A 26631-nucleotide genomic window follows, 5' to 3' on the forward strand; every position below is an offset into this window, starting at 1 on the left:
GGGGCCTATTTCTAGCTTCCTACCTATACTTACCGTAGTAGAGGAGCTTCTAATTACGCGCGTATACGTTTATCTACAAGTTATACGTATACGCGGCCAGTAATATCGCTATACTAGCTACGTCTGCTACTTTGGCTAAAACACACTAAAGACTTAAAGGCAGCTACTACGGCTACCTACTAAACTTAATATACTGGTTGTAAGGCCTATAGTAGTAGAGGGTAGCAAATACCTAAGTTGGCGGTTTACTAAGCGGTATACTATAAGGCGCTCTACTATAGCACAGTGGCTTTACTTTCTAAAGGTTAATTATCCTAATTATTATAACGTTAAAATATATAACACCTAGCTTACTAGCTTACCCAAAAATGGCTTTATATTAGATTAGCTACCTTATATTAATAAGTTAGAGTCTAATTCTAGTGGCCCAACGGCTTACCCTACTACTCCTATATAACGTCCTCCTATTATTAATCCTCTGCCTACCGAGCTTAGCAGTAATATACTAGATAGCGAATTTAATAATAACGTATTAAATACTTTGGTTCCTAATCTAGTACCTAACCTTAATAAATTGGAACTTTTGGGTTGCAAGGTTTAACACTAATAAGACCTACAAACAGGCCTAGAGGTTCCTACTATACGGCAAACACCTCTCTCCGAATAATCAGCTAGTTTTATTATACGCGGCGCCTTTCCTACTCTATTTCCTTATAGTAAAGCTAACTTTAATATGCTACGAAGCCGTATAGTTACCCTAGCTGCGTACGCCAAGCATATACTTAAGTATTAAGACAGTCGGTTTGGCCGCTACCCCTTATTTCACTACTACGTATTTAATCAGATTATAAGAGAGTAAGCCCTTAACACTACCCGCTTCCTTTATAGCCAATTAAATAAAAATAGTCTATTTTTAGATAAGCTTAGTAATCTTATAAATGGTAGTAGAGGTAGTTAGGTTCTAAATAAGATTATACAGCATATATAGAAGCTTAAAGGCACTAGGCCCTACTAAAAGTAGAAGAGAAATAAGCTTATAGCTTATACTAAAAATATTTAAAGCGGGTCTCTATTCTTTATACTTAGCGCAGCTAATTTACATTAGCATAATCTACACTCTTATATGCCTCTATTTAATAAATATAAGGCTACTAATAAGGCTTAACGCTACCGGATTGCTTCTCAGAATCTTAACAATAATCCGCATATTGCTGCTTACTAGCTATATCGCCGCTTTAATCTATTTAAGAAGCACGTGCTTATAGGTCTATTTAATAGCACTAACTTTTAGTCCCGATATAAGTGGTAGGTGTAAGGTAGTAGCTATATATATAGCTTCTTATGGAGTTTAATAGCCCTAAGGCTAGATCCGTTAACTAGTGAATTAAGGGCGGCTTTTACTAAGCACTAGGCTGCTTTTATATCCGTAATAAATCCTAATTAATCTAGGCCTCCTAATCTTTAATATCCTTCTACTCTTAGCTATAAGGAATACCTTAACACCAGTAAGCTTCTTACCGCCTACCTTAATTAATTTCAACGGCACCGTAATTACACTAAATCTTACTACTTAAGACTGAAGAAAGGCTCCGCTGGAGTAAAAGAGTGCCGCTTTTACTTTCCACGCTCTCTTTGCAATAAGGCCGCTGTATTAAAGGATTAAAATCCATATCACTAGACGTTCTATCCATAGCGTAATAATAAGCTTCTTAATGGCTATAATATAGCTATAATACTAGCGTAGATAGTAAATATTAATACGTTGCCTGCTATAAGTATATTAGTAATAGTTAACTATATAGGCAAATATTGCAGTAAGGAGAAGAAGTTAACTTCCTACTAGGAGTTACTCTAATTAGTATAGCCGCACGCCAATAGTTTTTATGCCTTTAGTTTAGTAGTAGCTAAGTTTATAAACAAGCTTATTACTAAATATAATTGGTTAGCGTAGGAGGTATACTATCTACTTCTTAACATTCCCCTTTCTAAAGGCTTAAGGACTATAGTAGCTTTAGATTACTGCTAGGAGGATAATTAAAGCGCTATATATAAGCTTATAGATAGGCAACTAAGAGGATATAGACTATCTAACTATAAGAAATATAAGCGCCGCCTAGATAGGGTAGAGGATATTACTTTCCTTAATTTTCTACTCTATTTTAATTACTCTACTTATAAGCGTCGACTAAGAGCAAGGCCTTAAGTTATATCGTACTTTCCGTAATATAACAGCGATCCTTTCTATCTATAGTATCCTAAGTTCTGCCATATAAAGCTTATTCTTTATTACCCGTAAAGGGAGTATAAGAAAGTAGCTACTTATACTAATAGATTTAGGGCCCCTAATTATATAGCTTCCTATTAGGCTTACGTTAACTCTTATTAGTACCCGCCTAACTACTTCTATAATTAGAAACTAGAGGAAGGTTGTAAAACTACTAATAATATTAATAAGTTTAAGGGCGATTTCGCAGACAACTTGGAGTTATATTAGTCCTTTAAGGCCCTATATACCCGCGTTTAAAATACTAATAAAGTTAAAATTAAGGATCCTAATAGGCTTAGTAATAGGGAGCTTAATTATAACTACAACTAGAGTACGCATTAGGGTATATACCCGCAGCTTAATAAGAGGACTTATTGGCAGAAAGTATAGCTATAGCCTCTACCATAGAGCCGCCTATCCTAAATAGCAACTCCGTCCTCCTTATAACCAGGTTAGCGTTATATCTATAACGTTATAGTTAATCACTATAGGCAGATCTAAGTAGGCCTTAGCCCCTCTCTACTACGGATTAACATTAATGGAGAGGTAGAAACCGGCAAATTATATCTTATTACTATCCTCTTTACTACGCTCTATAATATAGTAAGGGCTAATAGCAAGCCAATACCATTGGCTTAAGCGGCCCCTACTAGGGTAGCTGCCTTTAATATTAACGGCAGAACTATATACGATTTATTAAGGTTGCCAGTAAATCGCCCGTTTAAGGAATTGCCTACTACTAGTCTTACGCCTCTATAGCAAGCTTTTAAGAATATTCACTATTTTATCCTTAATAAGAAATCTATAATTGGGCAAGTATATCTAGCCTAGATTAATCGCCGCCTCTATTAAATCTACCCTATATATAATAACGACTACTTTAAAGGCTTAAACATCTTGCTAGTAGGCAATTTCCATTAGCTTCCCTCTGTAAATTAGGCGGCCTTATATAGTAATCTACCCGCTAGGCCGTTAGAGCTCGCCAGCTACAAAAAAGAAGCCTATTAAGGTAATTAACTAAACTACTATCCTAAATTAAGTTATATGGTAAGGCGGTGATAACGCTAAGAGCTTTATATTTAGAACCGCCCTTACAGAGCTACGTAGTAATTCTATAAGTGATTTAACCTAGAAGCTTCTTTTAACTAGGTATAAGCAGGGCCTATCCACCAATAAGGTTGCAGGCTTTAATAATGCAATTCGGCTATATAGTATACGCGCTACTATAGGTAAGTATAACGCTATTTAGCTTCGCGACCTTTTACAGCTAGTAGTGGCTATTAAGTTAGTTAATACTAGTGTAGGTATGCAGAAAGTTACTCCTAATTAGTGCGATACTATAGAGAATCTAGCCCTATATATTGGCGCGAAAGTAATACTAATATAAAATATCTGGGTTAAACTAGGCTTAGTAAACGGTACTACTAGTATAGTTAAAGATATTATATAAAAGGGACACGCGGATATTAAAAAGGATTAGCCTTAGTCACTACTAATTACGGTAGATAGGTGTAACGGACCTACCCTATTCACTTAGCAGGATAGTAAGAAAGTCGTCCCTATATTTTCCGTACTTCGTAAGTAGGAGGGTATAAGAGGCTCTTACTTACGGCGTTAATTTCCAATTACTTTAGCTTTTACTCTTACCGTATATAAAAGCTAGGGCCTAATACTTAACTAGGTAGTTCTAAATATTAAGGAAAAGGATAAAATAGCTGGGCTAACCTATATAGTAATCTTATAAGTTAAGAAGCTTTTAGGGCTTATATTTAAANNTAGNTTNNATATAAAANAATTTTAGTTATCTATAAGNAAGACTAAANAGGTATAATAAGAAGATTTTGTATAGAGGTAGTAGTAACTACTTATAAACGACTTTTCCTAATTAGGAAATTATATACTAGCTTAGAGGTAAGCGGAGAATATAGCATTTATCTTAGTTTTCTAACTTTTAAATAGCTTAACCGCGAAATCTAATTTTCTAAATTTTAACCCCCCTATCCGTCTTACCTTCTTACTACTTCTAAAGCTATTAGATATACATATAATAGTATATAGGGAGAATTAGCAGTATTACCGGATCAATATTGCTACTGTCTATAACGTTAATTAATTTTTGGAATTTTTGGAATTTTTTTTAAAGGGCGGAAATGTCGCTTATATAAGGAGTTATATAACCTCTGAGAATATATACTACTTAGGACCGTATATTAGCAGCCATAACTTCTCTATACTATAGTTAAGATTTTATATATACCGTACCTAGAGCTACTTAAAATAACTATTACCTATAGATCTGCCGATTTATAAATTAAAAATTAGACATAGTTAGAGCTATTAGTAGGGGTTATTAATCGCGCTTCCTATAATAAAATCTAACTAATAAATAAACTAATAAATTAAATTAAAAGTTTAGAACGTTTAAATAAGGTTCTATTAAGACGCTAGCTAAATCCTAACCTAGACCCTTTCTAACCTATTAAATTCTAAAAATAATAACCTTTGTTAAATTAAAAATTAATTTTATCCTTAATAAGCTATCTAATTAGATTTAATAGTTCTTTATTATCTAAGACATAGCTAAAACTAATAAGGTATAGCAGTATATCGACCTATTTAAGAAGAAAGACAATCTTCTAAAGCTAGAACTATTAAGTTGGTCTATACTAAGGGATATACTACCTACGGCTATATTAATAGCAAAGCTAGACCTAAATTAGCTTACTGCCTATAATTAGCTCTACGCTAAATATAAGGATAATCTACGCGTATACTAGAAGCAAAAACAGGCTATAAACAATATTAATAACTACATTATTTACACTATATAGGTAGCCTACCTTTTACTTATTAATAGCCTTAGTAGTTAGTTATATTAAATATTTAAGGCGTCTCTACTACTATAGTAGCTACTATAGTAATAGAGACACCCTATATTTTAGTAAGTAATTAAGCCTATCTTATACGAGAATTTTATACTTATTAGTACTTACTAAATTATATACTTATAGGGCCTCCTCCCATCTATAAATACTCCCTTCTTTATACCTTCCTCTCTTCTTTTCTTCTTCCTTATAAGAGCTAAAGGTACTCTAATACCCCTCCCTAGTCCCCACTAAGGGATCTATTAGTTAATATAGCGATATAAATAGCATCTAATAAGGAGATAGGTAAGAGAGGAGATAGAAAGGACAGAGGGGCGTCTGGTAGATATTAGTCGAGCAACGTTAATATCTATATTATAGCTGCCTAATCTCCCATTTATAGGCCTCCTCCCGTCTATAAATACTCCCTCTTCTATACCTTCCTCTCCTCTTTTTTCTTCTTCCTTATAAGAGCTAGAGGTGCTTTAATACCCCTCCCTAGTCCCCACTAAGGGATCTATTAGTTAATGTAGTGATATAGATAGCATCTAATAAGGAGACGGGTAAGAGAGGAGTTAAGAAGGACGGAGGGGCGTCTAGTAGGTATTAGTCGAGTAATGTTAATGTCTATATTATAGCTGCCTAATCTCCCATTCGTAGGCCTCCTCCCGTTTATAAATACTCCCTCCTCTATACCTTCCTCTTTTCTTCTTTTTTCTTCCTTATAAGAGCTAGAGGCGCTCTAATACCTCTCCCTAGTCTCTATTAAGGGATCTATTAGTTAATATAGCGATATAGATAGTATTAGACGAGGAGACGGGTAAAAGAGGAGATAGGAAGGACGGAGGAACCTCTAGTAGGTATTAGTCGAGTAATATTAACGGCAGTTTTTATTACCTAAAAATTGCGTTATATAACGACAATTGGGAATATAAGGCGCCTTAACCTTACTACTACTTCTAAATTAAGTAAAAGCTCTATATAGGGGGGTCCCAGGGGGTCTCCCCTTAGAAAACCTTATCTCTATATATATTAATTAAAGTCTATATAATAAAGCTCTAAATTAAAGCTTTAGGTTAATTGATTGGCTTATTACTTATAACCTCGGGTCAAAATTTTCGTTAGGGGGCTAACGATCCGCATGTTTGGTCTAATTTTGTGACAGTATTCTACTAGTGGCCCTCATGAACCCTGTCATATGCAGCCGCACATAGTCTCAACTCAGCCTCGTTGCTCTAATACGCGTAGCGCTATCGTTAAAAGAACTGCATTAACTATTCGTAGCTCACGATGGCATGCGTAACTAGCTTACTTTTCGGATTTTGGTTCATTTTCCTTTCCAAGTCAAACACCGGCAGTACATATCCATTCTACAACACCGATTACTTTGAATGGGAGCATATCCGCCAAGGGTGTACTTACCATAGAGGAGAGGCCGTCAATTATGTCCAATCATTCGACGTCTGTCGTATTTATCAGATTACGTGTCATTGCCTGAAATAAATGTTCCGCCTAATAAAATAAAGTAGCCAAGCCACTCCTGATCTAACTATGATTAAGCGATAGGAGGACACTTAGGGCCACAGGCATTGGAACATTGTAAGCTCAAAGGGTCGGATAAGTCATAGGATAGTATTGCGGGCCCTCTCTATTTCTTAAGACGACGGGACGAACAGCGATAGGAGACTATGGGAGGCCTCAAGTCTTCATGGGTTGGGGCTGTATGAATAGAAATGTGATAGGGTAATAGCAAAGGCCTCGTTGATCACGGAATTCTCGAATTGATAGAATAATGATAGGCCAGCATGGTGGGCCTCAACTTGGATGTTTTGTATATAAATTCAAGTTGAGTTCATTGAACATGCTTGATCTCTAAACCCTTGAACGCTGTGAGCCTGTCCATCTGTTTTCGACATGTCCTTCCTATCATCTCGACACCCAAGCGGAAGAGTCCCATATCAATCGAGAAATCTGGCAGGGCCATCATATACCGCGCACTCTCAAAATGGAGCCCCTAACGATACTCACTCTTCATTGGGTCCGTCGGGCTCCCAGGTCACCTCAGCAGAGCATGAAGTTTTGCCAACTTCAGATCGATACCGCTTAACAAATCGTCCCAGCACCACAACATCTTCAGATGGAGCGCTCGAACTTAGCTCTTCCTGCTCCTCAAATACACATTCCCAAAACTCACCAAAGTACTTGGCTATTAGCCGGCCCTGGCGTGAGATTCGTTCTGTGGAAAACTCAACTACAAGAGATATAGGTGGTACATCTCCCATGGAGAGGTGGGCGCAAGAGAGAGTCGAGGATCAAGCATGGAACAATGTGGATAGAGTCCTCATTAATTTAGATTTGGAAATGGACTCAACCGGGAAAATTTATGAACAAAGGCGCAATTGATCGTTCGTATGCCTGGGCGTCTGGGAGAAACTCCAGTTGAGAGAGATAGAGAGGTGATGATTTGTAAGGCATCCATACTATCGCAATAGGAATGAGAAATTTTTCAGTAGTTTGGAAGATCTGCTGTGCGATTGGGATTTCAAAGTATCCCTTGCAACGGTGAAGTCCTATGAGAGTTGGACCATGCGCGAACACCAGAATCAAAAGTGCGCATATGGTCACAGGCGCATGACGGTGTGTGGACTCTGTAAGGTGAAGGACTCCATATAACATGCGGATCGTTAGCCCCCTAACGAAAATTTTAACCCGAGGTTATAAGTAATAAGCCAATTAATTAACCCAAAGCTTTAATTTAGAGCTTTATTATATAGACTTTAATTAATATATATAGAGATAAGGTTTTCTAGGGGGAGACCCCCTAGGACCCCCCTATATAGAGCTTTTATTTAATTTAAAAGTAGTAGTAAGGCTAAGGCGCCTTGCGTTCCCAATTATCGTTATATAACATAATTTTTGGGTAACAAAAACCGCCATTAATGTTGCTCGACTAATACCTACTAGAGGTTCCTCCGTCCTTCCTATCTCCTCTCTTACCCGTCTCCTCGTCAGATACTATCTATATCGCCACGTTAACTAATAGATCCCTTAGTGGGGACTAGGGAGAGGTATTAGAGCACCTCTAGCTCTTATAAGGAAGAAGAAAGAAGAAGAGAGAAAGGTATAAAAGAGGGAGTATTTATAGATGGGAGGAGGCCTATAAGTATAGGAGATTAGGCAGCCATAATATAGACATTAACGTTACTTAACTAACACCTACTGGACGCCCCTCCGTCCTTTCTATCTCCTCTCTTACCCGTCTCCTCGTTAGATACTATCTATATCGCCACGTTAACTAATAGATCCCTTAGTAGGGACTAGGGAGGGGTATTGGAGCACCTCTAGCTCTTATAAGGAAGAAGAAAAGAAGAGAGAAAGGTATAGAGGAGGGAGTATTTATAGATGGGAGGAGGCCTACGAGTATAGGAGATTAGGCAGCCATAATATAGATATTGACATTGCTCGACTAACACTTACCGGACGCCCCTTCGTCCTTCCTATCTCCTCTCACCCGTCTCCTCATTAGATACTATTTATATTACTACGTCAACCAATAGATCCCTTAGTGGGGACTAGGGAGGGGTATTAGAGCACCTCTAGCTCTTATAAGGAAGAAGAAAAGAAGGGAGTATTTATAGACGGGAGGAGGCCCTATAAGTACGTGATTTAGTAAGTACTAATAAGTATAAGATTCTTATATAAGATAGGCTTAATTGCTTACCAAAATATAGGGTGTCTCTATTACTATAGTGGCTACTATAGTAATAAAGACGCCTTAAATATTTAATGTAACTAACTACTAAGGCTATTAATAAGTAAAAGGTAGGCTACTAATATGGTATAAATAATATAGTTATTAATATTATTTATAGCCTATTTTTGCTTCTAGTATACGCGTAAATCGTCCTTATATTTAGCGTAAAGTTAGTTATAAGTAGTAAGCTAATTTGGGTCTAGCTTTACTATTAATATAGCCGTAGGTAGTATGTCCCTTAGTATAGGCCAACTTAGTAGTTCTAGCTTTAGAAGATTGTCTTTCTTCTTAAATAGGTTAATATACTACTATACCTTATTAGTTTTAGCTATGTCTTAGATAATAAAGAACTATTAAATCCAATTAGATAGCTTATTAAGGATAAGGTTAATTTTTAATTTAATAGAGGTTATTATTTTTAGAATTTAATAGGTTAGGAAGGGTCTAGGTTAGGGTCTAGCTAGCGTCTTAATAGAACCTTATTTAGACGTTCTAAACTTTTAATTTAATTTATTAGTTCGTTTATTAGTCGGATTTTATTATAGGGAGCGTAATTAATAACCCCTACTAATAGCTCTAACTACGTTTAATTTTTAATTTATAAATTGGCAGATCTATAGGTAATATTTATTTTAAGTAGCTTTAGGTGCGGTATATATAAAATCCCAACTATAGTATAGAGAAGTTGTGGCTGCTAATATGCGGTCCTAAGTAGTATATATTCTTAGAGGTCACGTAACTCCTTATATAAGGGACATTTCCGCCCTTTAAAAAAATTTAAAAAATTCTAAAAATTAATTAACGCTATAGACAGTAGTAATATTGATCCGGTAATACTACTAATTCTCCCTATATACCATTATATGTATATCTAATAGCTCTAAAAGTAGTAAGAAGGTAGGACGGATAGGGGGGTTAAAATTTAGAAAATTGGATTTTGCGGTTAAGCTATTTAAAAGTTAGAAAACTAAGATAAATGCCGTATTCTCTACTTACCTCTAAGCCAGTATATAATTTCCTAATTAGGAAAAGTTGTTTATAAGTAGTTGCTACTGCCTTCGTGTAAAATCTTCTTATTATACCTCTTTAGTCTTACTTATAGATAACTAAAATCGTTCTATATTAAACCTATATTTAAATATAAGCCCTAAAAGCTTCTTAACTCGTGAGATTACTATATAGGTTAGCCCAGCTATCTTATCCTTTTCCTTAATATCTAGAACTACCTAGTTAAGTATTAAACCCTAGCTTTTATATACAGTAAGAGCAAAAGCTAAAGTAATTAGAAATTAACGCCGTAAGTAAGAGCCTCTTATACCCTCCTACTTATAAAGCACGGAAAATATAGAGACGACTTTCTTACTATCCTGCTAAGTAAATAGGGTAGGTCCGTTATACCCATTTATTATAATTAATAGTAACTAAGGCTGATCCTTTTTAATATCCGCGTGTCCCTTCTATATAATATCTTTAACTATACCAGTAGTACTGTTTACTAAGCCTAGTTTAACCCAGATATTCTATATTAGTATTACTTTCGCGCCAATATATAGGGCTAGATTCTCTATAGTATTATACTAATTAAAAGTAACTTTCCGTATACCTACACCAGTGTTAACTAACTTAATAGCCACTACTAGCTGTAAAAGGTTGCGAAGCCAAATAGCGTTATACTTACCTATAGCAGCGCGTGTGCCATATAGCCGAATTGCGTTATTAAAGCCCGTAACCTTATTAGTGGATAGGCCCTACTTACACCTAGTTAAAAGAAGCTTCTAGGTTAAATTACTTATAGAATCACTACGTAGCTCCGTAAGGGCGGTCCTAAATGCAAAGCTCTTAGCATTATTACCGCCCTACCGCATAACTTAATCTAGAATAGCTATTCGGTTAATCGCCTTATAGGCTCCCTTTCTATAGCTAGCGAGCTCTAACGGCCTAGCGGGTAGATTACTGTATAAGGCCGCCTAACCTACAGGGGGAAGCTAATGAAAATCGCCTACTAGTAAGATATTTAAGCCTCTAAAGTAGTTGTCGTTACGCGTAGGGTAAATCTAACGGAGGTAGTGATTAATCTAGGCTAGATATACTTGCCCGATTATAGATTTCTTATTAAGGATAAGATAGTAAATATCCTTAAAAGCTTGTTATAGAGGCATAAGACTAGTAGTAGGCAATTTCTTAAACGGATAATTTACTGGCAACCTTAATAGATTATATATAGTTCTGCCGTTAATACTAAAGGCAGCTACCCTAGTAGGGGCAGCTTAAGCTAATAGTAATAGCTTGCTATTAGCCCTTGCCATATTATAGAGCGTAGTAGAAAAGACAGTAATAAGATGCGATTTGCCGGTTCCTGCTTCTCTATTAACGTTAATCCGCAGTAGGGGGGGGCCAAGGCCCGCTTAGATCTGCCTATAGTGATTAACTATAATATTATAGATATAACGCTGACCTAGTTATAAGGAGGACGGAGTTACTATTTAGGATAGGCGGCTTTATAGTAGAGGCTGTAGCCGTACTTCCTGCTAATAAGTCCTCTTATTAAGCTGCGGGTATATACCCTAATATATACTCCAGTCGTAGTTATAATTAAGCTCCCTATTACTAAGCCTGTTAGAATCCTTAATTTTAACTCTATTAGTATTTTAAACGCGGGTATATAGGGCCTTAAAGGACTAGTATAGCTCCAAGTTGTCTGCGAAATCGCCCTTAAACTTATTAATATTATTAGCAGTTTTATAACCTTCCTCTAGTTTCTAATTACAGAAGTAGTTAGGTAGATGCTAATAAGAGTTAATATAAGCCTAATAGGAAGCTATATAATTAGGGGCCCCAAATCCATTAATATAAGTAGCCACTTCCTTATACTCCCTCTACGGGTAATAAAGAATAAGCTTTATATAGTAAAACTTAGGATACTGCGAATAGGAACGATCGCCGTTATATCGCGGAAAGTACGATATAACTTAAGGCCTTGCTCTTAGCTAACGCCTATAAGTAGAGTAATTGAAATGGAGTAGAAAATTGAGGAAAGTAACGTCCTTTACCCCATCTAGGCGGTGCTTATATTTCTTATAGTTAGATAGTCCGCACCCTCTTAGTTGCCCATTATTAAGCTTATATATAGCGCTTTAATTGTCCTTTTAGTAGTAGTTTAAAGTTACTATATTTCTAGAGCCTTTATAAAGGGAAATGTTAAAAAGCAGATAGTATACCTCCTGCGCTAACTAATCGCGTTTAGTAATAAGCTTATTTATAAACCTAGCCACAACCGAACTAAAGGCATAAAGGCTATTGGCGTGCGGCTATACTAATTAGAGTAACTCCTGGTAGGAAGTTGACTTCTTCTTTTCCTTGCTGCAATACTTGCCTATATAGTTAACTATTACTAATACGCTTATAGCGGGTAACGTATTAATATTCGCTATCTACGCTAATATTATAGCTGTATTATAACTATTAAGAAGCTTATTATTACGCTATGGATAAAATGTCTAGTAATATAGATTTTAATCCTTTAATACAGCGGCCTTATTATAGAGAGACCGTGGAAAATAGAAGCGGCACTCCTTTGCTCTAGTGGAGCCTTTCTTTAATTTTAAGCAGTAAGATTTAGTGCAATTACGGTGCCGTTGAAATCAATTAAGGCAGGTAGTAAGAAGCTTACTAGTATTAAGCTGTTCTTTATAGCTAAGAGCAGAAGGATATTAGAGATTAGGAGGCCTAAATTAATTAGGATTAATTATGGATATAAAAGTAGCTTAGTACTTAGTAAAAGCTGCCTTTAATTTAATAGCTGACGGATCTAGCTTTAGGGCTGTTGAACTTTATAAAAAGCTATATATATAGCCACTACCTTATACCTACCACTTATATTAGGACTAAAAGTCAGTGCTATTAAATAGGCCTATAAGCATGTGCTTCCTAAACAGATTAAAGCGGCGATATAGCTAGTAAGCAGTAATATGCGGATTATCGTTAAGATTTTAAGAAGTAATCCGGTAGCGCTAAACCTTATTAGAAGCCTTATATTCGTTAAATAGAGGTATATAAGAGTGTAGATTATGCTAATATAGATTAGTAGCGCTAAGTATAAAGAATAGAGACCCGCTCTTAATATTCTTAGTATAAGCTATAAGCTTATTTCTCTTCTACCTCTAGTAAGGTCTAGTGCCCTTAAGGTTCCATATATGCCGTATAATCTTATTTAGCAACTAGCTACCCCTATTACTATTTATAAGATTACTAAGCTTATTTAAAGATAGACTATTTTTATTTAATTGGCTGTAGAGGAAGCGGGTGGCGTTAAGGGCTTGCTTTCTTATAATCCAATTAAATATATAGTAGCGAAATAAGGGGTAGCGGCCAAACTAACTGTCCTGATACTTAAGTATATACTTAGCGTACGCAGCTAGGGTAACTATACGGCTTCGTGGTATGTTAAAATTGGCTTTACTATAAGGAAATAGAGTAGGAAAGGCGCCACGCATGATAAAACTAGCTGATTGCTTAGAGAGAGGTATCTGTCGCATAGTAGGAACCTCTAAACCCGCTTGTAGGTCTTGTTAGTATTAAACCTCACGACCTAAAAGCTCTAATTTATTAAGGTTAGGCACTAGATTAGGAACTAAAGTATCCAGTACGTTGTTATTAAATTCGCCGTCTAGTATATTACTGCCAAGCTTAGCAGGTAGAGGATTAACAGTAGGACGTTGTATAGAAGCAGTAGGGTGAGCCGTTAGGCCACTAGAATTAGACTCTGACTTATTAATAATCTAATATAGAGCCATTTTCGGGTAAGCTAGTAAGCCAGGTGCTATATATTTCAACGTCGCAATAATTAGAATAATTGACCTTTAGAAAGTAAAGCCACTGTGCTATAATAGAGCGCCTTATAGTATACCGCTTAGTAAACCGCCGACTTAGGTATTTACTACCCTCTACTGTTATAGGCCTCACGACCAGTATATCGAGTTTAGTAGGTAGCCGTGGCAGCTACCTTTAGGTCTTTAGTATGTTCTAACCAAAGTAGTAGACGTAGCCAGTATAGCGATATTGCTGGCCGCGTACACGCACGACTTGTAGATGAACGTATACGCGCGTAATTAGAAGCTCCTCTACTGCGGTAAGTATAAGTAGGAAGCTAGGAATAGGCCCTGGATTAAGCCCGTTGCTATTACTAAATAGGGGAGGAAGGGTTAGATCCTTAAGGCTATCGGCGTCCTTAATATAGGCTTTATATACACCTATATTGTTACCCTCTATAGCTAGGCCCATTTGGAACTACCACTCCATATAATAACTGCACGTCTTTATACGTTTAGCCTATAATATACTCCTAAACTTCTTAATTTGCTCCTAATTGATAGCCGAAACGGGTAGTAGTGTGGCCGTAGTTGGAGCTTGCTGTAAGGGAGCTTGCCGCAAGGGAGCTTACCGCGAGGGAGCTTGCCGTAAGGAAGGTGATATTAATGGTAGGGTAGGTATTGGCGGTAGGGTAGGTATTGGTAGTAGAGTAGGTATAGGAGCTAGTTCCGGTAAGGACGTATTTAGGCTATCTAGAGTGCCTCTTTTACTGCACGGAGCTTTATCTATGGTATATAGCGGAGGAGTAGGCGAGTAAGCTTCACCCCGCCGATTAAGAATGCGGTATTCCCGTTATATTACCCTAATTGTCTTCCACCGTTAAGCCATTTTAGGGGTATCTTAGCTATTCTGGCCGCGAGGTAGGAAGGCGTTCTTGGTATCATTTTTAGGTGGAGTAGTTCGCTAGCGCTTTATAGGATAATTCTTAGTAGTAGAACCTAGCTCTATAAGAGCTCTTTACTTATTTAAATTATATTTAGAGATTTAGAAAAGTAAGTAAAAGTAAAAATAGTATATAGGGAAGACGCGCCTTTGACTAATATAACTAATATAGCTTTAAAAGCTTCTTTAAAGGGCCGTCTTTAACAAAGTTAAGGCGGGGCTTATAGATATGGCACTTGCTATACTTAATTATAGTAAGATCTACTATATTTACTGTATAAATAGTAGTATTAATAGAGGTCAATAAAAAGGAACGTGTTAAGATATTTTGATATTTATAATATTTTGGTGTTCACGGCTTGGCTAAGCGCCCGCTTAGTCGCTGAGCCGCACGTAATATATACAACCCCTATTGATATTCGCGGATGTCCACGGCCAAGCCTACAGCTAAGCCGTGGACATCTTTAAATGTCTTTACCCCTACTAATCGAGTCGCTGATACACGCGTACTATTGGCCTATTGGGCCAGCCGTACGCCTATATATTTACCCTATGCGGTAAGGTTACTTATCCGCTTACTAAACGGCCGGTAGGTATACTTTCTCTACCTCTCCTCCCCAGTCTCTATCTGTGTATGTATAAAAAATAGGAACCCCCCTAGGGCACAGCTTCTCTAGCAGCGTCCTATCTTAAAAATGGCGTTAATTAGTCGCGTAGAGATTAACGTCGCGAATAATGCCAAACTATGCGCTAACGCGTAGAGTATCCTTGCCCTTACGCGTGCCAAGAGGCCTAAAAATATGTTTCTAAATTATAAGCCAAAGCAGAAGGAGTTTAAGGTAAGTAGCTAGATGCTTTATAGAGTAGTATACTTATAGCTAACGCGCGTCTTCCTAGGCCTTTTATAAGAAGAAGCAGTACTATAATACTAATACCGTTACGGAGGAGAAGCTACTTCTTTTCCTTATTAAGGAGGTTATAGGCCGGCTACTAAAAGTAAAAAGCCGTAAGGCCAGTAATAACGTACCCTAGGACGAGACGCGGCTCTCCTAGCGCTTAGTTCGCGGCTATATTATAGCCCTAATAGACCTCTACCGGGCGTAGAAGGCTATAGAAATAAATAGCCACTAGTCCCTACGGGAGGATAACGTTAGGGAGTACCTTAAGATTCTATAACAGAGGGACGCGTAGTGGGAAAAGTAGTAGTTTACGGATAAGGGTAAAGATACGCTGCTTAATAGATATATAGAGGACGAGTTTAAGAACGTCTGCCGCTAGCTATAGGCCTATAAAGACTCCTCGCTAGAATGCTACCTCCGTATGCTTATAGATATCCTACTAGGCCACTATATGCTTACCTACGGCAGTAATAGGCGCTCTACTAAGATCTTAAACTTATTTACCTTTAAGTTTAAGGGGGAAGGCCCTACCCGCTATATGCCCCTAATATTTACTATATACGCCGGTAAGCAGAACCAGTACGGCCGCCTTAAAACTATTAGGGCTCTACGTAATAAGAAGCCGCTTATTTACATGCTTAGTGGGCTAGCTTTTTACCTCCTATATTACTAGGACCTTAGTAATAAGCCGTTCCCAGACTTTAGTAAGTAGTTAGCGTAGTATAATATCCGCCTAATTAAGAGTAGCGCTAGGGACCGTAAGGCGGCCTTCTTATATAACTTATAGCGGGAGTAGGTTGCTAAGGCGTTCTAGTATATTAGCGTCTTCTTATAGAAGAAAACCCATATTAGATAAAGCGCTAGCGCTAAGACGGTAGAGCTAAAAGGGGTTAGTAAGGACTAAATTAGATACGCTAGTAGGTAAAACTAGGAGTAGATGGTTAGCTACTACTTAAACTTACTACCGCAGAAGTTTATACGGATAATAGCCGGCTATACGCCGTAGATGGGCTGCTTTAAGATTTATAGGGTAAGCGTTGCCCCCCCTAACGTACTACTGTTAATAATCTAGCCAGATTTAAACGTTTAAAAAGGTTAGTTTGGCCCTTAGGTTGGCTAGATTAACAACCTTATAGCTATAGGCGCCACAAACCTCTTATTTTACCTTTAAGAGGTTATCCTATAGGACTTAGTAGTCCTTTGCGAGATATTCCTAAGTAGCCCTATATAGAACCACCCTATCTTCTAATATAAGGCCTATCTACCCTTTACGCGGAAGGTCGAAACCTACCTATAGCAAAAGAAAGAAGGCCCTAGCCAGCTATTAATACTCTACTAGGCTATACTAGCTATTGCGGACTGCCTAAAGACTATAAACGCCTAGAACGACTAGAGGGTATATAAAAATAACTAGAAAGTAGGCAAGCTATAGGCGTCGTTTAACCGTATAGCCGAGTCCCAGTAGGCACAGTCTTTATAACTTTAATTGCTTACGTCCAGTAGCCTTACCTTTTAGCTTAAGGTCCCTTTGGCACAGCTACTAATAGTATATTTACTAACGGCACTAGCGCCTCTATTTATTGCAGGATTAAGCTAGTATACGTCAGCCCGGGTAAGCGCTATAGCTTCCCCTTCGCCGGCGCCGCTACAGCTATAGCCGCAGCCGTAGCTATAGTAAGGGCCCGAGTCTAAGCTCGAGCTTAAGCTCCCGCCTAAGTAGCCGCCTATATATCGTATATGCCGTATAATAAAGTCCGTACGGGCCCTTTAGCGCGAGTAGACTAAGGGGCTTAGAGATAATCCTTCCGTAGTAGCTCTAGATTCTAAATAGGGTAGTAAATGGCGGGCTGGCCAGTAGAACAAGCTCTAATAGTACTCCCTACGGCTTAAGGTTATTAAGGAGATTAAGCGGGTTATATAGGCCTAGAGGGTTAGCAAGGAAGCGGCTATATAGTAGGTTAATCTATAGTAGGAGCAGATATAGTGCTTACTAGATTAACTTTATAAACGGCTTTAAGCGGGTAGAAAAGCTATTAAATAGTATATATCTCTAAAATACTAAGAAGTCTTCTATTAAAACCTTTGTCTATAGCCCCTTAGGGGCTTATTTTAGTGCGGTATAAGTTTAGTAGGGTGCTTATATAATGGCGGCGCCCGACTTAAAATATAAATATCTTTATTAACCTACGGCTAATTCTTACTATTCTAGTGCGAGTAGAGAGCTCTTAGCTAGCTCTACGCATAGCGCTTAACGGGTATTAAGAGCGCGGTATCGCTAGCGATTATAGATTAACTGTGGATATGGGGTAATATCTACATACCACTAAGCGCACGGGCCTCTTCGCCTACAAAATCTAACTTAGCGGCTGATTTAGCTATACAAATCGAACCGTGGATATACTATTAGTGTTTACGGCTTGGCTAAGCGCCCGCTCAGTCGCTGAGCCGCACGTAATATATATAACCCCCATTAATATTCGCGGATATCTACGGCCAAGCCTACAGCTAAGCCGTGGACATCTTTAAATGTCTTTACCCCTACTAATCAAGTCGCTGATATACGCGTACTATTGGCCTATTGGGCCAGCCGTGCGCCTATATATTTACCCTATACGGTAAGGTTACTTATCCGCTCACTAAACGGCCGGTAGGTATACTTTCTCTACCTTTTCTCCCTAGTCTCTGTCTGTGTATATATAAAAAATAGAAACCTCCCTAGGGCATAGCTTCTCTAGCAGCGTCCTATCTTAAAAATGGCGTTAATTAGTCGCGTAGAGATTAACGTCGCGAATAATGCCAAACTATACGCTAACGCGCAGAGTATCCTTGCCCTTACGCGTGCCAAGAGGCCTAAAAACACGTCTTTAAATTATAAGCCGAAGCAGAAGGAGTTTAAGGTAGGTAGCTAGATGCTTTATAAAGCAGTATACTTATAGCTAACGCGCGTCTTCCTAGGCCTTTTATAAGAAGAAGCAGTACTATAATACTAATACCGTTACGGAGGAGAAGCTACTTCTTTTCCTTATTAAGGAGGTTGTAGGCCGGCTACTAAAAGCAAAAAGCCGTAAGGCTAGTGACGACGTACCTTAGGACAAGACGCGGCTCTCCTGGCGCTTAGTTCGCGGCTATATTACGGCCCTAACGGACCTCTACCGGGCGCAGAAGGCTATAGGGATAAACAGCCACCAGTCCCCGCGGGAGGATAACATTAGGGAGTACCTTAAGATTCTATAACAGAGGGACGCGTAGCGGGAAAAGTAGTAGTTTACGGATAAGGGTAAAGATACGCTACTTAATAGATATATAGAGGACGAGTTTAAGAACATCTACCGCCAGCTATAGGCCTATAAAGACTCCTCGCTAAAATGCTACCTCTGCACGCTTATAGATATCCTACTAGGCCACTATATACTTACCCACGGCGGTAATAGGCGCTCTACTAAGATCTTAGACTTATTTACCTTTAAGTTTAAGGGGAAAGGCCCTACCCGCTATATGCCCCTAATATTTACTATATACGCTAGTAAGTAGAACCAGTACGGCCGCCTTAAGACTATTAGGGCTCTACGTAATAAGAAGCCGCTCGTTTACATACTTAGTAGGCTAGCTTTTTACCTCCTATATCGCTAGGACCTTAGCAATAAGCCATTCCCAGACTTTAGTAAGTGGTTAGCGTAGTATAATATCCGCCTAATTAAGAGCAGCGCTAGGGACCGTAAGGCGGCCTTCTTATATAACTTGCAGCGGGAGTAGGTTGCTAAGGCGTTCTAGTACATCGGCGTCTTCTCGTAAAAAAAACCTATATTGGATAAAGCGCTGGCGCTAAGACGGTAGAGCTAAAAGGGGTTAGTAAGGACTAAATTAGATACGCTAGTAGGTAAAACTAGGAGTAGATAGTTAGCTACTACTTAAACTTACTACCGCAGAAGTTTATACGGATAATAGCCGGCTATACACCGTAGATGGGCTGCTTTAAGATTTATAGGGCAAGCGTCGCCCCCCCTAATGTACTACTGTTAACGATCTAGCCAGATCTAAACGTCTAAAAAGGTTAGTTTAGCCTTTAGGTTGGCTAGATTAACAACCTTATAGCTATAGGCGCTACAAACCTCTTGTTTTACCTTTAGGAGGTTATTTTATAGGACTTAGTAGTCCTCCGCGAGATGTTCCTAAGCAGCCCTATATAGAACTACCCTATCTTCTAGTATAAGGCCTATCTACCCTTTACGCGGAAGGTCGAAACCTGCCTATAGCAGAAGGAAGAAGGCTTTAGCTAGCTATTAATACTCTACTAGGCCGTACCGGCTATTGCGGACTGCCTAAAGACTATAAACGCCTAGAACGACTAGAGGGTACGTAAAAATAACCGGAGAGCAGGCGAGCTATAGGCGTTGTTTAACCATATAGCCGAGTCCTAGTAGGCGCAGTCTTTATAGCTTTAATTGCTTACGTCCAGTAGCCTTACCTTTTAGCTTAAGGTCCCTTCGGCACGGCCACTAACGGCATGTTTACTGACGGCACTAGCGCCTCTATCTATTACGGGATTAAGCCAGTATGCGTTGGCCCGGGTAAGCGCTATAGCTTTCCCTTTGCCGGCGCCGCCGCAGCTATAGCCGTAGCCGTAGCCGTAGTAAGGGCCCGAGTCTAAGCTTAAGCTTAAGCTCCCGCCTAAGCAGCCGCCCGTATATCGTATGTGCCGCGTAGTAAAGTTTGTACGGGCCCTTTAGCGCGAGTGGACTAAGGGGCTTAGAGGTAATCCTTCCGTAGTAGCGCTAGATTCTAAATAGGGTAGTAAATGGCGGGCTGGCTGGTAGAATAAGCTCTAATAGTACTCCCTACGGCTTAAGGTTATTAAGGAGATTAAGCGGGTTACGTAGGCCTAAAGGGTTAGTAAGGAAGCGGCTATATAGTAGGTTAATCTATAGTAGGAGCAGATACAGTGCTTACTAGATTAACTTTATAAACGGCTTTAAGCGGGTAGAAAAGCTATTAAATAGTATATATCTCTAAAATACTAAGGAGTCTTCTATTAAAACCTTTGTCTATAGCCCCTTAGGGGCTTATTTTAGTGCGGTATAAGTTTAGTAGGGTGCTTGTATAATGGCGGCGCCCGACTTAAAATATAAATATCTTCATTAACCTACGGCCAATTCTTACTATTCTAGTGCGAGTAGAGAGCTCTTAGCTAGCTCTACGCATAGCGCTCGACGGGTATTGAGAGCGCGGTGTCGCTAGCGATTGTAGATCGACCGTGGACATACTATTAATGTTCGTTACGTAAATTCTGCCGTAACTTACCGCGCGCGCTTTTTTTTCTAACTAATTAGAAGTCTACTTTCCAACCAATTAGAAGCTAGCTTGGCGGGGTTTGAATTCCAGGACCCGAAAATATAGACCACTCGTACCTCAGGTTAATAATTTAAGCGAGGATCATGTGATACTAGGAAGCTCCTGTGCCCTAACCCCCCCTTACCGACAGATTCTATTGGCTAGCTCTTATCGATAACCGTAGGACGAATTTACCTAAATAAAATCTTTATAAGATTAAATATTATAGATTTTAATAAAGAATTAATAGGATTTCTAAGACGGTTTAAAAAAAGGCATAATAGCTAGAGTCTATATATGATGTAAACTTTGGTTATTTTTTAAAGCTTTAAAATTAATTATATAGTTGTTACACAGTAATTTGGTAGGGTGTGCCATCTTGAAAATGCGCTCACACGGAGACTTTTGGCGAGGGGGATTTCGCTCAATTCTCAGACGAGCCCCAGCCGACCAAGAAGCGCCCTCCAGGACAACTCGTCACAGCCACCCCCACGATTTTCCCCAGGCTGACGGCCGTATTCCCAAAATAGCGGCTAATGCTGGTCAGCGTTGGTCTATGGTTTGTCTTCTGGAGCGTAGTTTCTCAGCATGGATTTGTAAAGGCCACAGCATTGACCTTCAAGGCCTTTAGAGGCCTTAGAAATGGGCGGTTATTATTCGAGGCTCTTAGCTAGCTGTTTCTCATTTAGAGGATTACCGTTATTTTTCATGCTCTCTCGCTCATTTTCCACATAGCGTTGGCTTGGCACTGTGAGGTTTACGGTGTGAAACGCACGTGTAACAAGACATGGTACGATCGTCAGCAGCCGCCTCAGATTCAATGCCTCCTATTGGTCAGCAAAATAACCGCCACTTAGCGAAAAAATGTACACCCTAGCGCATCAGGTTGAAAGCGCGTGTTGATTGGTGATCAAACGGCAGAGTTTATACCTTTTAAAGTAATACGCACAGCCATTTCAACGTATTTTTACCTTTTTTAGGTATAAATCTACGCATTTGGATTAGCGTGATCAACACGCGCTTTCAACCTGACGCGCCAGGGTGGTGTACAGCAACGCAAAACATGCCGGAGTTCATTATATTTGGCTACGCGCCCAGATGTTTTACCTGTGTAGTGTCAGCAACCATCCTAGTGAACTAATAGTATGAAATCTAATCAGCATCGTAATAGCAAACCCAGGCAGTTATTTCCATTTACAAACTCAGATTCCCTCTCCGTTTCTGCTTCAACAATACCCCAATCTTCGTTTAAGCCCTCTCCTCCGTTGTTGGTATCGATTGGTACTTTACGTCCGGCATTGTGCTGCTCTAAGATGTGCTATGGATTCTTACAGCAAAGGAATATTAAAAACGGTAAACTCGGATCTGTCTAGTAATGGTAAGTGCATTGACCAATTTCTCATGTTGACTAAGGCCGAGCATTGTACAGGATCATTTCCAGAGAATGATTTAACACCAATACCGTCGGGACACATCACAAGTAAGGTAGAAGTTGACCATAGCTTTATCAAACTACTCCTTCCTGGATTGTTGAGGTGTACCGTTAGCGGACTGCTCATCGCCGGATTTTACATCTCTGTGTGGAATTCCAAAGACCAGGTGGTCAGTCCGAAGACGAAGGCTCAATTTGATGCTATTACGGTCGCATTGAGTATTGCCTTTGGCCTAAATATTGTCAGTAGCCTCAAGGCAATTGTGCTGGACCTACGATGGTGGATTCTGAGCATTGAAAGGAGATCGTTACGAGAGGTACGTTTCATGTCGCAAGACATACATGCGCCAAATATTCTTGTCACTCACTGCCCTCCACTAGGTTAATATTATTTTGCACTGCGACAGCATGTCAGAGCTCTTAAAACTAGTGTATGTTGCGCCTCGACGAAGTACAGTATTTGCCTGTCTAATCTGGCTGTCTCTAAATCTCGTTAGTATCTTCTATTCACATGGATATTTTTCCATTCTAACTTAATTTAGCTCGCCCAAACCGGTATTTCAGTATTGGGTCTCACTTTCTCCGCAAACCCAGGAGTTGGGGACGTCTACCGAATGCCGGGTCTGAACAATGTTTCAGTCCCTAACATGACTCATTTTGCGCCTACCGTCGGACGTTTTACAGACTACTTTTTAGTCGAGTCATTTGGCGCGCATATACTTGGAGATATTGGAAGCAGTTACAACTTTTCGTTGCTCCCAAACCATTCTCTCGTTGGTATGCCATGGGCCTCCAATCCTGCTGCGTTTTGGAACGTAACCAATCATTGGGAGTACATTTTTCTCGATTCGGCGCCTTCAGTCGGAACTTCCGGTCCTAACGTTCTTTCCATCTATTCGAATCGCACTGTCACTTCAAGAGGAACTTGCGATGTACCTCCCTTCAACGTCAGCATCAACGGCAGTTTAGCGACGATCCATCCCCTTAACGGAAAGCAAAATGCGACTTTTCCAACACTAGCCTTAGGTTTCGAATCGATCTACTATCTCACCACCCCACTCCTAGACCACCAAAACAGCACTGGTGCCTGTGGTCTAGGGTGCAGTAACGTCAAGGTCCTTGAGCCGGCCGCGGGTCCCCCAGCTCCTGGGTCCTTCGTCTCAGACGCAGGATATTATTACTACGACTGCAACATCACTGTTACGTCAACAACTACAGATCTATCGCCACATAATGCGGCCGTGGCGGCGCAAGCCATCGCGCTATCCGGGCAAGCGCATTCGGAACTGGCATCTACGAATGAGCCATACAATGAATATATTCCGTACGCTTTCGGCCTCCCATTCGGGGAAGCTCAGAACAATAGCGCTACTGGGATGGCGAACCTTCTCTCACGCTTCGCAATTGGGGTGATCGCTGCTGCGGCACAGACCAACCCTCCAATGATTGTCCAAGGTGGCCAACCGGCACAAGGTATTAGACTGAAACTGGGCTCTCCTTTGGTCTTCAATCTTATTCTTGGCCTTACGGGAGGGATCCAATTGGTTTTAGTCATTATCACGGCTGCTGTAGTCAGTAGACTCAAGATCCCCAAGGATATTCTCTGGTCACGTGAGGAGATACGTAGGCGTTTTGTCTTATGATTTCTGAAGCCTGGGACTGTACGATATTGTAGGTTTTGTACACGCAACGAATGACATGAGCAATGAGTTATGAATTTGATGAGGATTATCCGATACTTTAGCATAGTGATTATAGCTGAGAAACGAATGTGTGCTAGATAATCCACCGGCTATCGACAACAGAAAACATTAAATTGACCGCCCTTTCCAAATTTGTGGTCAAGGTGATTACCCTCAAATCTCACAGCAGACGAAATCGTATCCACCAGGGCATACAGGGTCTACAGCATTGCCATCATTAGCTTCAAACCCAAAAACTCCTTATTATAACATATATAAAAAAGGCTTCACCTACCCGAAAGAATAGTACCATACCACGGACTACCCGAGCATTCATCACTCCATGTGCACAGCGTATCTGTGCTATACCCCGGGCAATTATTAAGAATAGAGCAGCACTGCACATCATTAGGCGTGCCCGGACAGGTGTAAGCGCCAGGGACGCCGGGGTCACTGCTACCGCCGTAGTTAGCGCATTCAGAGGTCGAGATGCAGATGCCATTAGGATCGCCGCCGTTGGAGCAGGGGCCATTGACGCTGGCTTGAGTGAGAGTCGTGAGGGCGAGGAAGGCCAGGTGGTGGAGGAGCTGCATGGTCGCTGAGTTAAATCTGGTATTGGAGAATTGGTTGTCGGTGGTGGTGTTGTACTGGATGAGAGGCAGTGCAGGCCTTCTTATAGAGTTTGGGACGCTCATTTTGGCTATGCATGTGGGCTTCTCCGGAATTAGTAGCAGCTTATTGGAGGCATCTTGGCTAAAGACGTATTGGTCGGGCTCCATTTCGCTCACAACGGTGTGAGCTAGTGAGACTGATTACAGGCAAAACTCCTTGGTACGATATGGGTTTTGGTGCCAAATATATCGTAACACCAATGGTGTTGTTATATCAAGAGTCACGTGTAGGGTGAATAAGCAGTAAAACTTCAATAAAAAGTGGATCTTAAAGTCTAAAGGGTATAGATTTCCTCTTTATGGGCCAGACATTACCCCTTCTCATACAACCAGTTATAACGATATTGGTGGTAGAGCTTAACGATATCGTCAAAAGTCAGATTATCGTTAGTTACACCAAAAAAGGCTTGATCATGGCGTGTAGATCGCAATACCAAGTATATCGTTATATACCCGGTATCGTATTAAGGAGTTTTGCCTGTACAAGAAAAAGTGAAGATTCGAGACATGCCAAAACAACGAAAGACGAGAGACACGAGAAATGCGAATACAACACGATTTACGGAGTAATAAATTTACTTCGTAATAGGCAGGCACGCTTCAAGTCCAACCGTAACTGCCAGACCGGTGTCTTAGAGTTATACTACTGGGAGTGATCTGCCTGGAGTATTCAAAATAGGCAGTCCCTGAAGCTAAAGTGCGTGCATGGGGCTGAATTCGGAGTGAGCTGTCAACTAGCATGCAGGATGCGAAACATGAGGATGGAAGCGCGAACGTTGATCTGCAATTTATGACATAACTGGCATCCAATTAGGGCTCTTTCAACAAGATTTCGGCAACCTGCATGCACACCTGTCGACCTGAATCGGAGTTCCTTACCACCATCGTACTACTGTCTGACGGCCTAGAACGAACTATGTCTTAGATGTCTCTCAACTTATGACTAAATGTCTCATCGAATATCTCATTACCTATTTCTATTACCTATTTTGACTCAGTTGTCTAGACCTACCTGATGTATATAAAGAGCTTCTAGGGCCCTCTTTAATAGACAGAGTGTTGAATTGAGGTTATGGAGCTAAAACTCTATGTATTGCTTATTTTCTGTATAGGTGGTTGAAGAGATTCCAAGGAACTTCGACCGCCGGTCGAAGTTGTCTGATTGGTCAGATTCCTGCCAAGAGGTTTCTCCCATAAGTCTCATCACGTGATATCGTTGCGGGCTTGTTTTCCAACACCCTCCCTTAAGGTCAGTTAACGATACCGCTATATACACTATATATAGCGGCATAAGATTACTTAATAATAGTTGCTAAAGCTCCTCTAAGGTAGAAAAAGTATCTAATAAGAAGTTACGCCCCCCTAGTATTTAGAGACAGCGTCTACTTTATAAAATATTTCTTAAATTTTAGTAATATCTCCCTATAGGTGTTTTATATTACCTATAGAGCTTTAAAGGCCTTATAGCCTTACCCTATATCTCTTCTAAAGTATATTTATCCTTCCTATTAGTATAGGCCCTCCCTAATATTATGCCGTTAGATTTAGGTAGTAGGTTAGTAGATTAAGGTTAAGTTCTATCGCTTATTTTAAGGCCTTAAGACGTTATTTAGCGCACTTTCTAAAGATCTATTAGTTATATACTAATTTCCTAATAAGGCCTAGTGTAGTTAATTAAGTTTCTGCACTATTTAAAGGTATTTAAGGAAGGCGTAGAACTAAGAACCTATAAAAGGCTTAGTAAGGCTATTGGCCGCTATATTAATTAAAGTAATATATATAAGTTAATCCTATTACTATTTATCTTATCTCTTATATAGTAAAAAATAAGATGGAGACTATGTATTAGGAAATGAAGGTTCCTTTATAGGTAAGGCGCGCTCGCTTCTTTACCCTAGTTTGGCCAAGACCTAACCTTAACTTCAACCATAAAAGGCCTTCTTTCTTGCTGCTTTTGCCCTCATGCTCTATCTCCTCTTTTCTT

The 26631-nt window shown here is 39.6% G+C and overlaps 3 protein-coding genes across 3 annotated transcripts; 2 read left to right on the forward strand and 1 right to left on the reverse strand.

Moving 5' to 3' along the window:
- Window positions 1-6931: 6931 nt before the first annotated feature.
- K441DRAFT_110684 (uncharacterized protein) lies at window positions 6932-7713 on the forward strand. Its single transcript, XM_067639956.1, has one exon. The coding sequence runs from the start codon at window positions 7045-7047 to the stop codon at window positions 7531-7533; it is 489 nt and encodes a 162-aa protein (XP_067504287.1). The 5' UTR covers window positions 6932-7044; the 3' UTR covers window positions 7534-7713.
- A 14270-nt stretch (window positions 7714-21983) lies between these two features.
- Window positions 21984-24346, forward strand: K441DRAFT_659689 (uncharacterized protein). Its single transcript, XM_067648578.1, has 5 exons — window positions 21984-22240; window positions 22292-22611; window positions 22676-22786; window positions 22837-24197; window positions 24272-24346. The coding sequence occupies exons 1-4, from the start codon at window positions 22183-22185 to the stop codon at window positions 23935-23937; spliced, it is 1590 nt and encodes a 529-aa protein (XP_067504288.1). The 5' UTR covers window positions 21984-22182; the 3' UTR covers window positions 23938-24197; window positions 24272-24346.
- K441DRAFT_559559 (uncharacterized protein) lies at window positions 24151-24569 on the reverse strand (the record flags this gene model as incomplete). Its single annotated transcript, XM_067643458.1, has 2 exons — window positions 24151-24197; window positions 24272-24569. 2 exons carry the CDS (start codon window positions 24567-24569, stop codon window positions 24151-24153), a joined length of 345 nt encoding a protein of 114 aa, XP_067504289.1.
- Between the last annotated feature and the right edge of the window lie 2062 nt (window positions 24570-26631).

The sequence above is a fragment of the Cenococcum geophilum genome, assembly GCF_001692895.1.
Source record: "Cenococcum geophilum 1.58 unplaced genomic scaffold K441scaffold_20, whole genome shotgun sequence".
NCBI classification, from domain to species: Eukaryota; Fungi; Ascomycota; class Dothideomycetes; order Gloniales; family Gloniaceae; genus Cenococcum; species Cenococcum geophilum.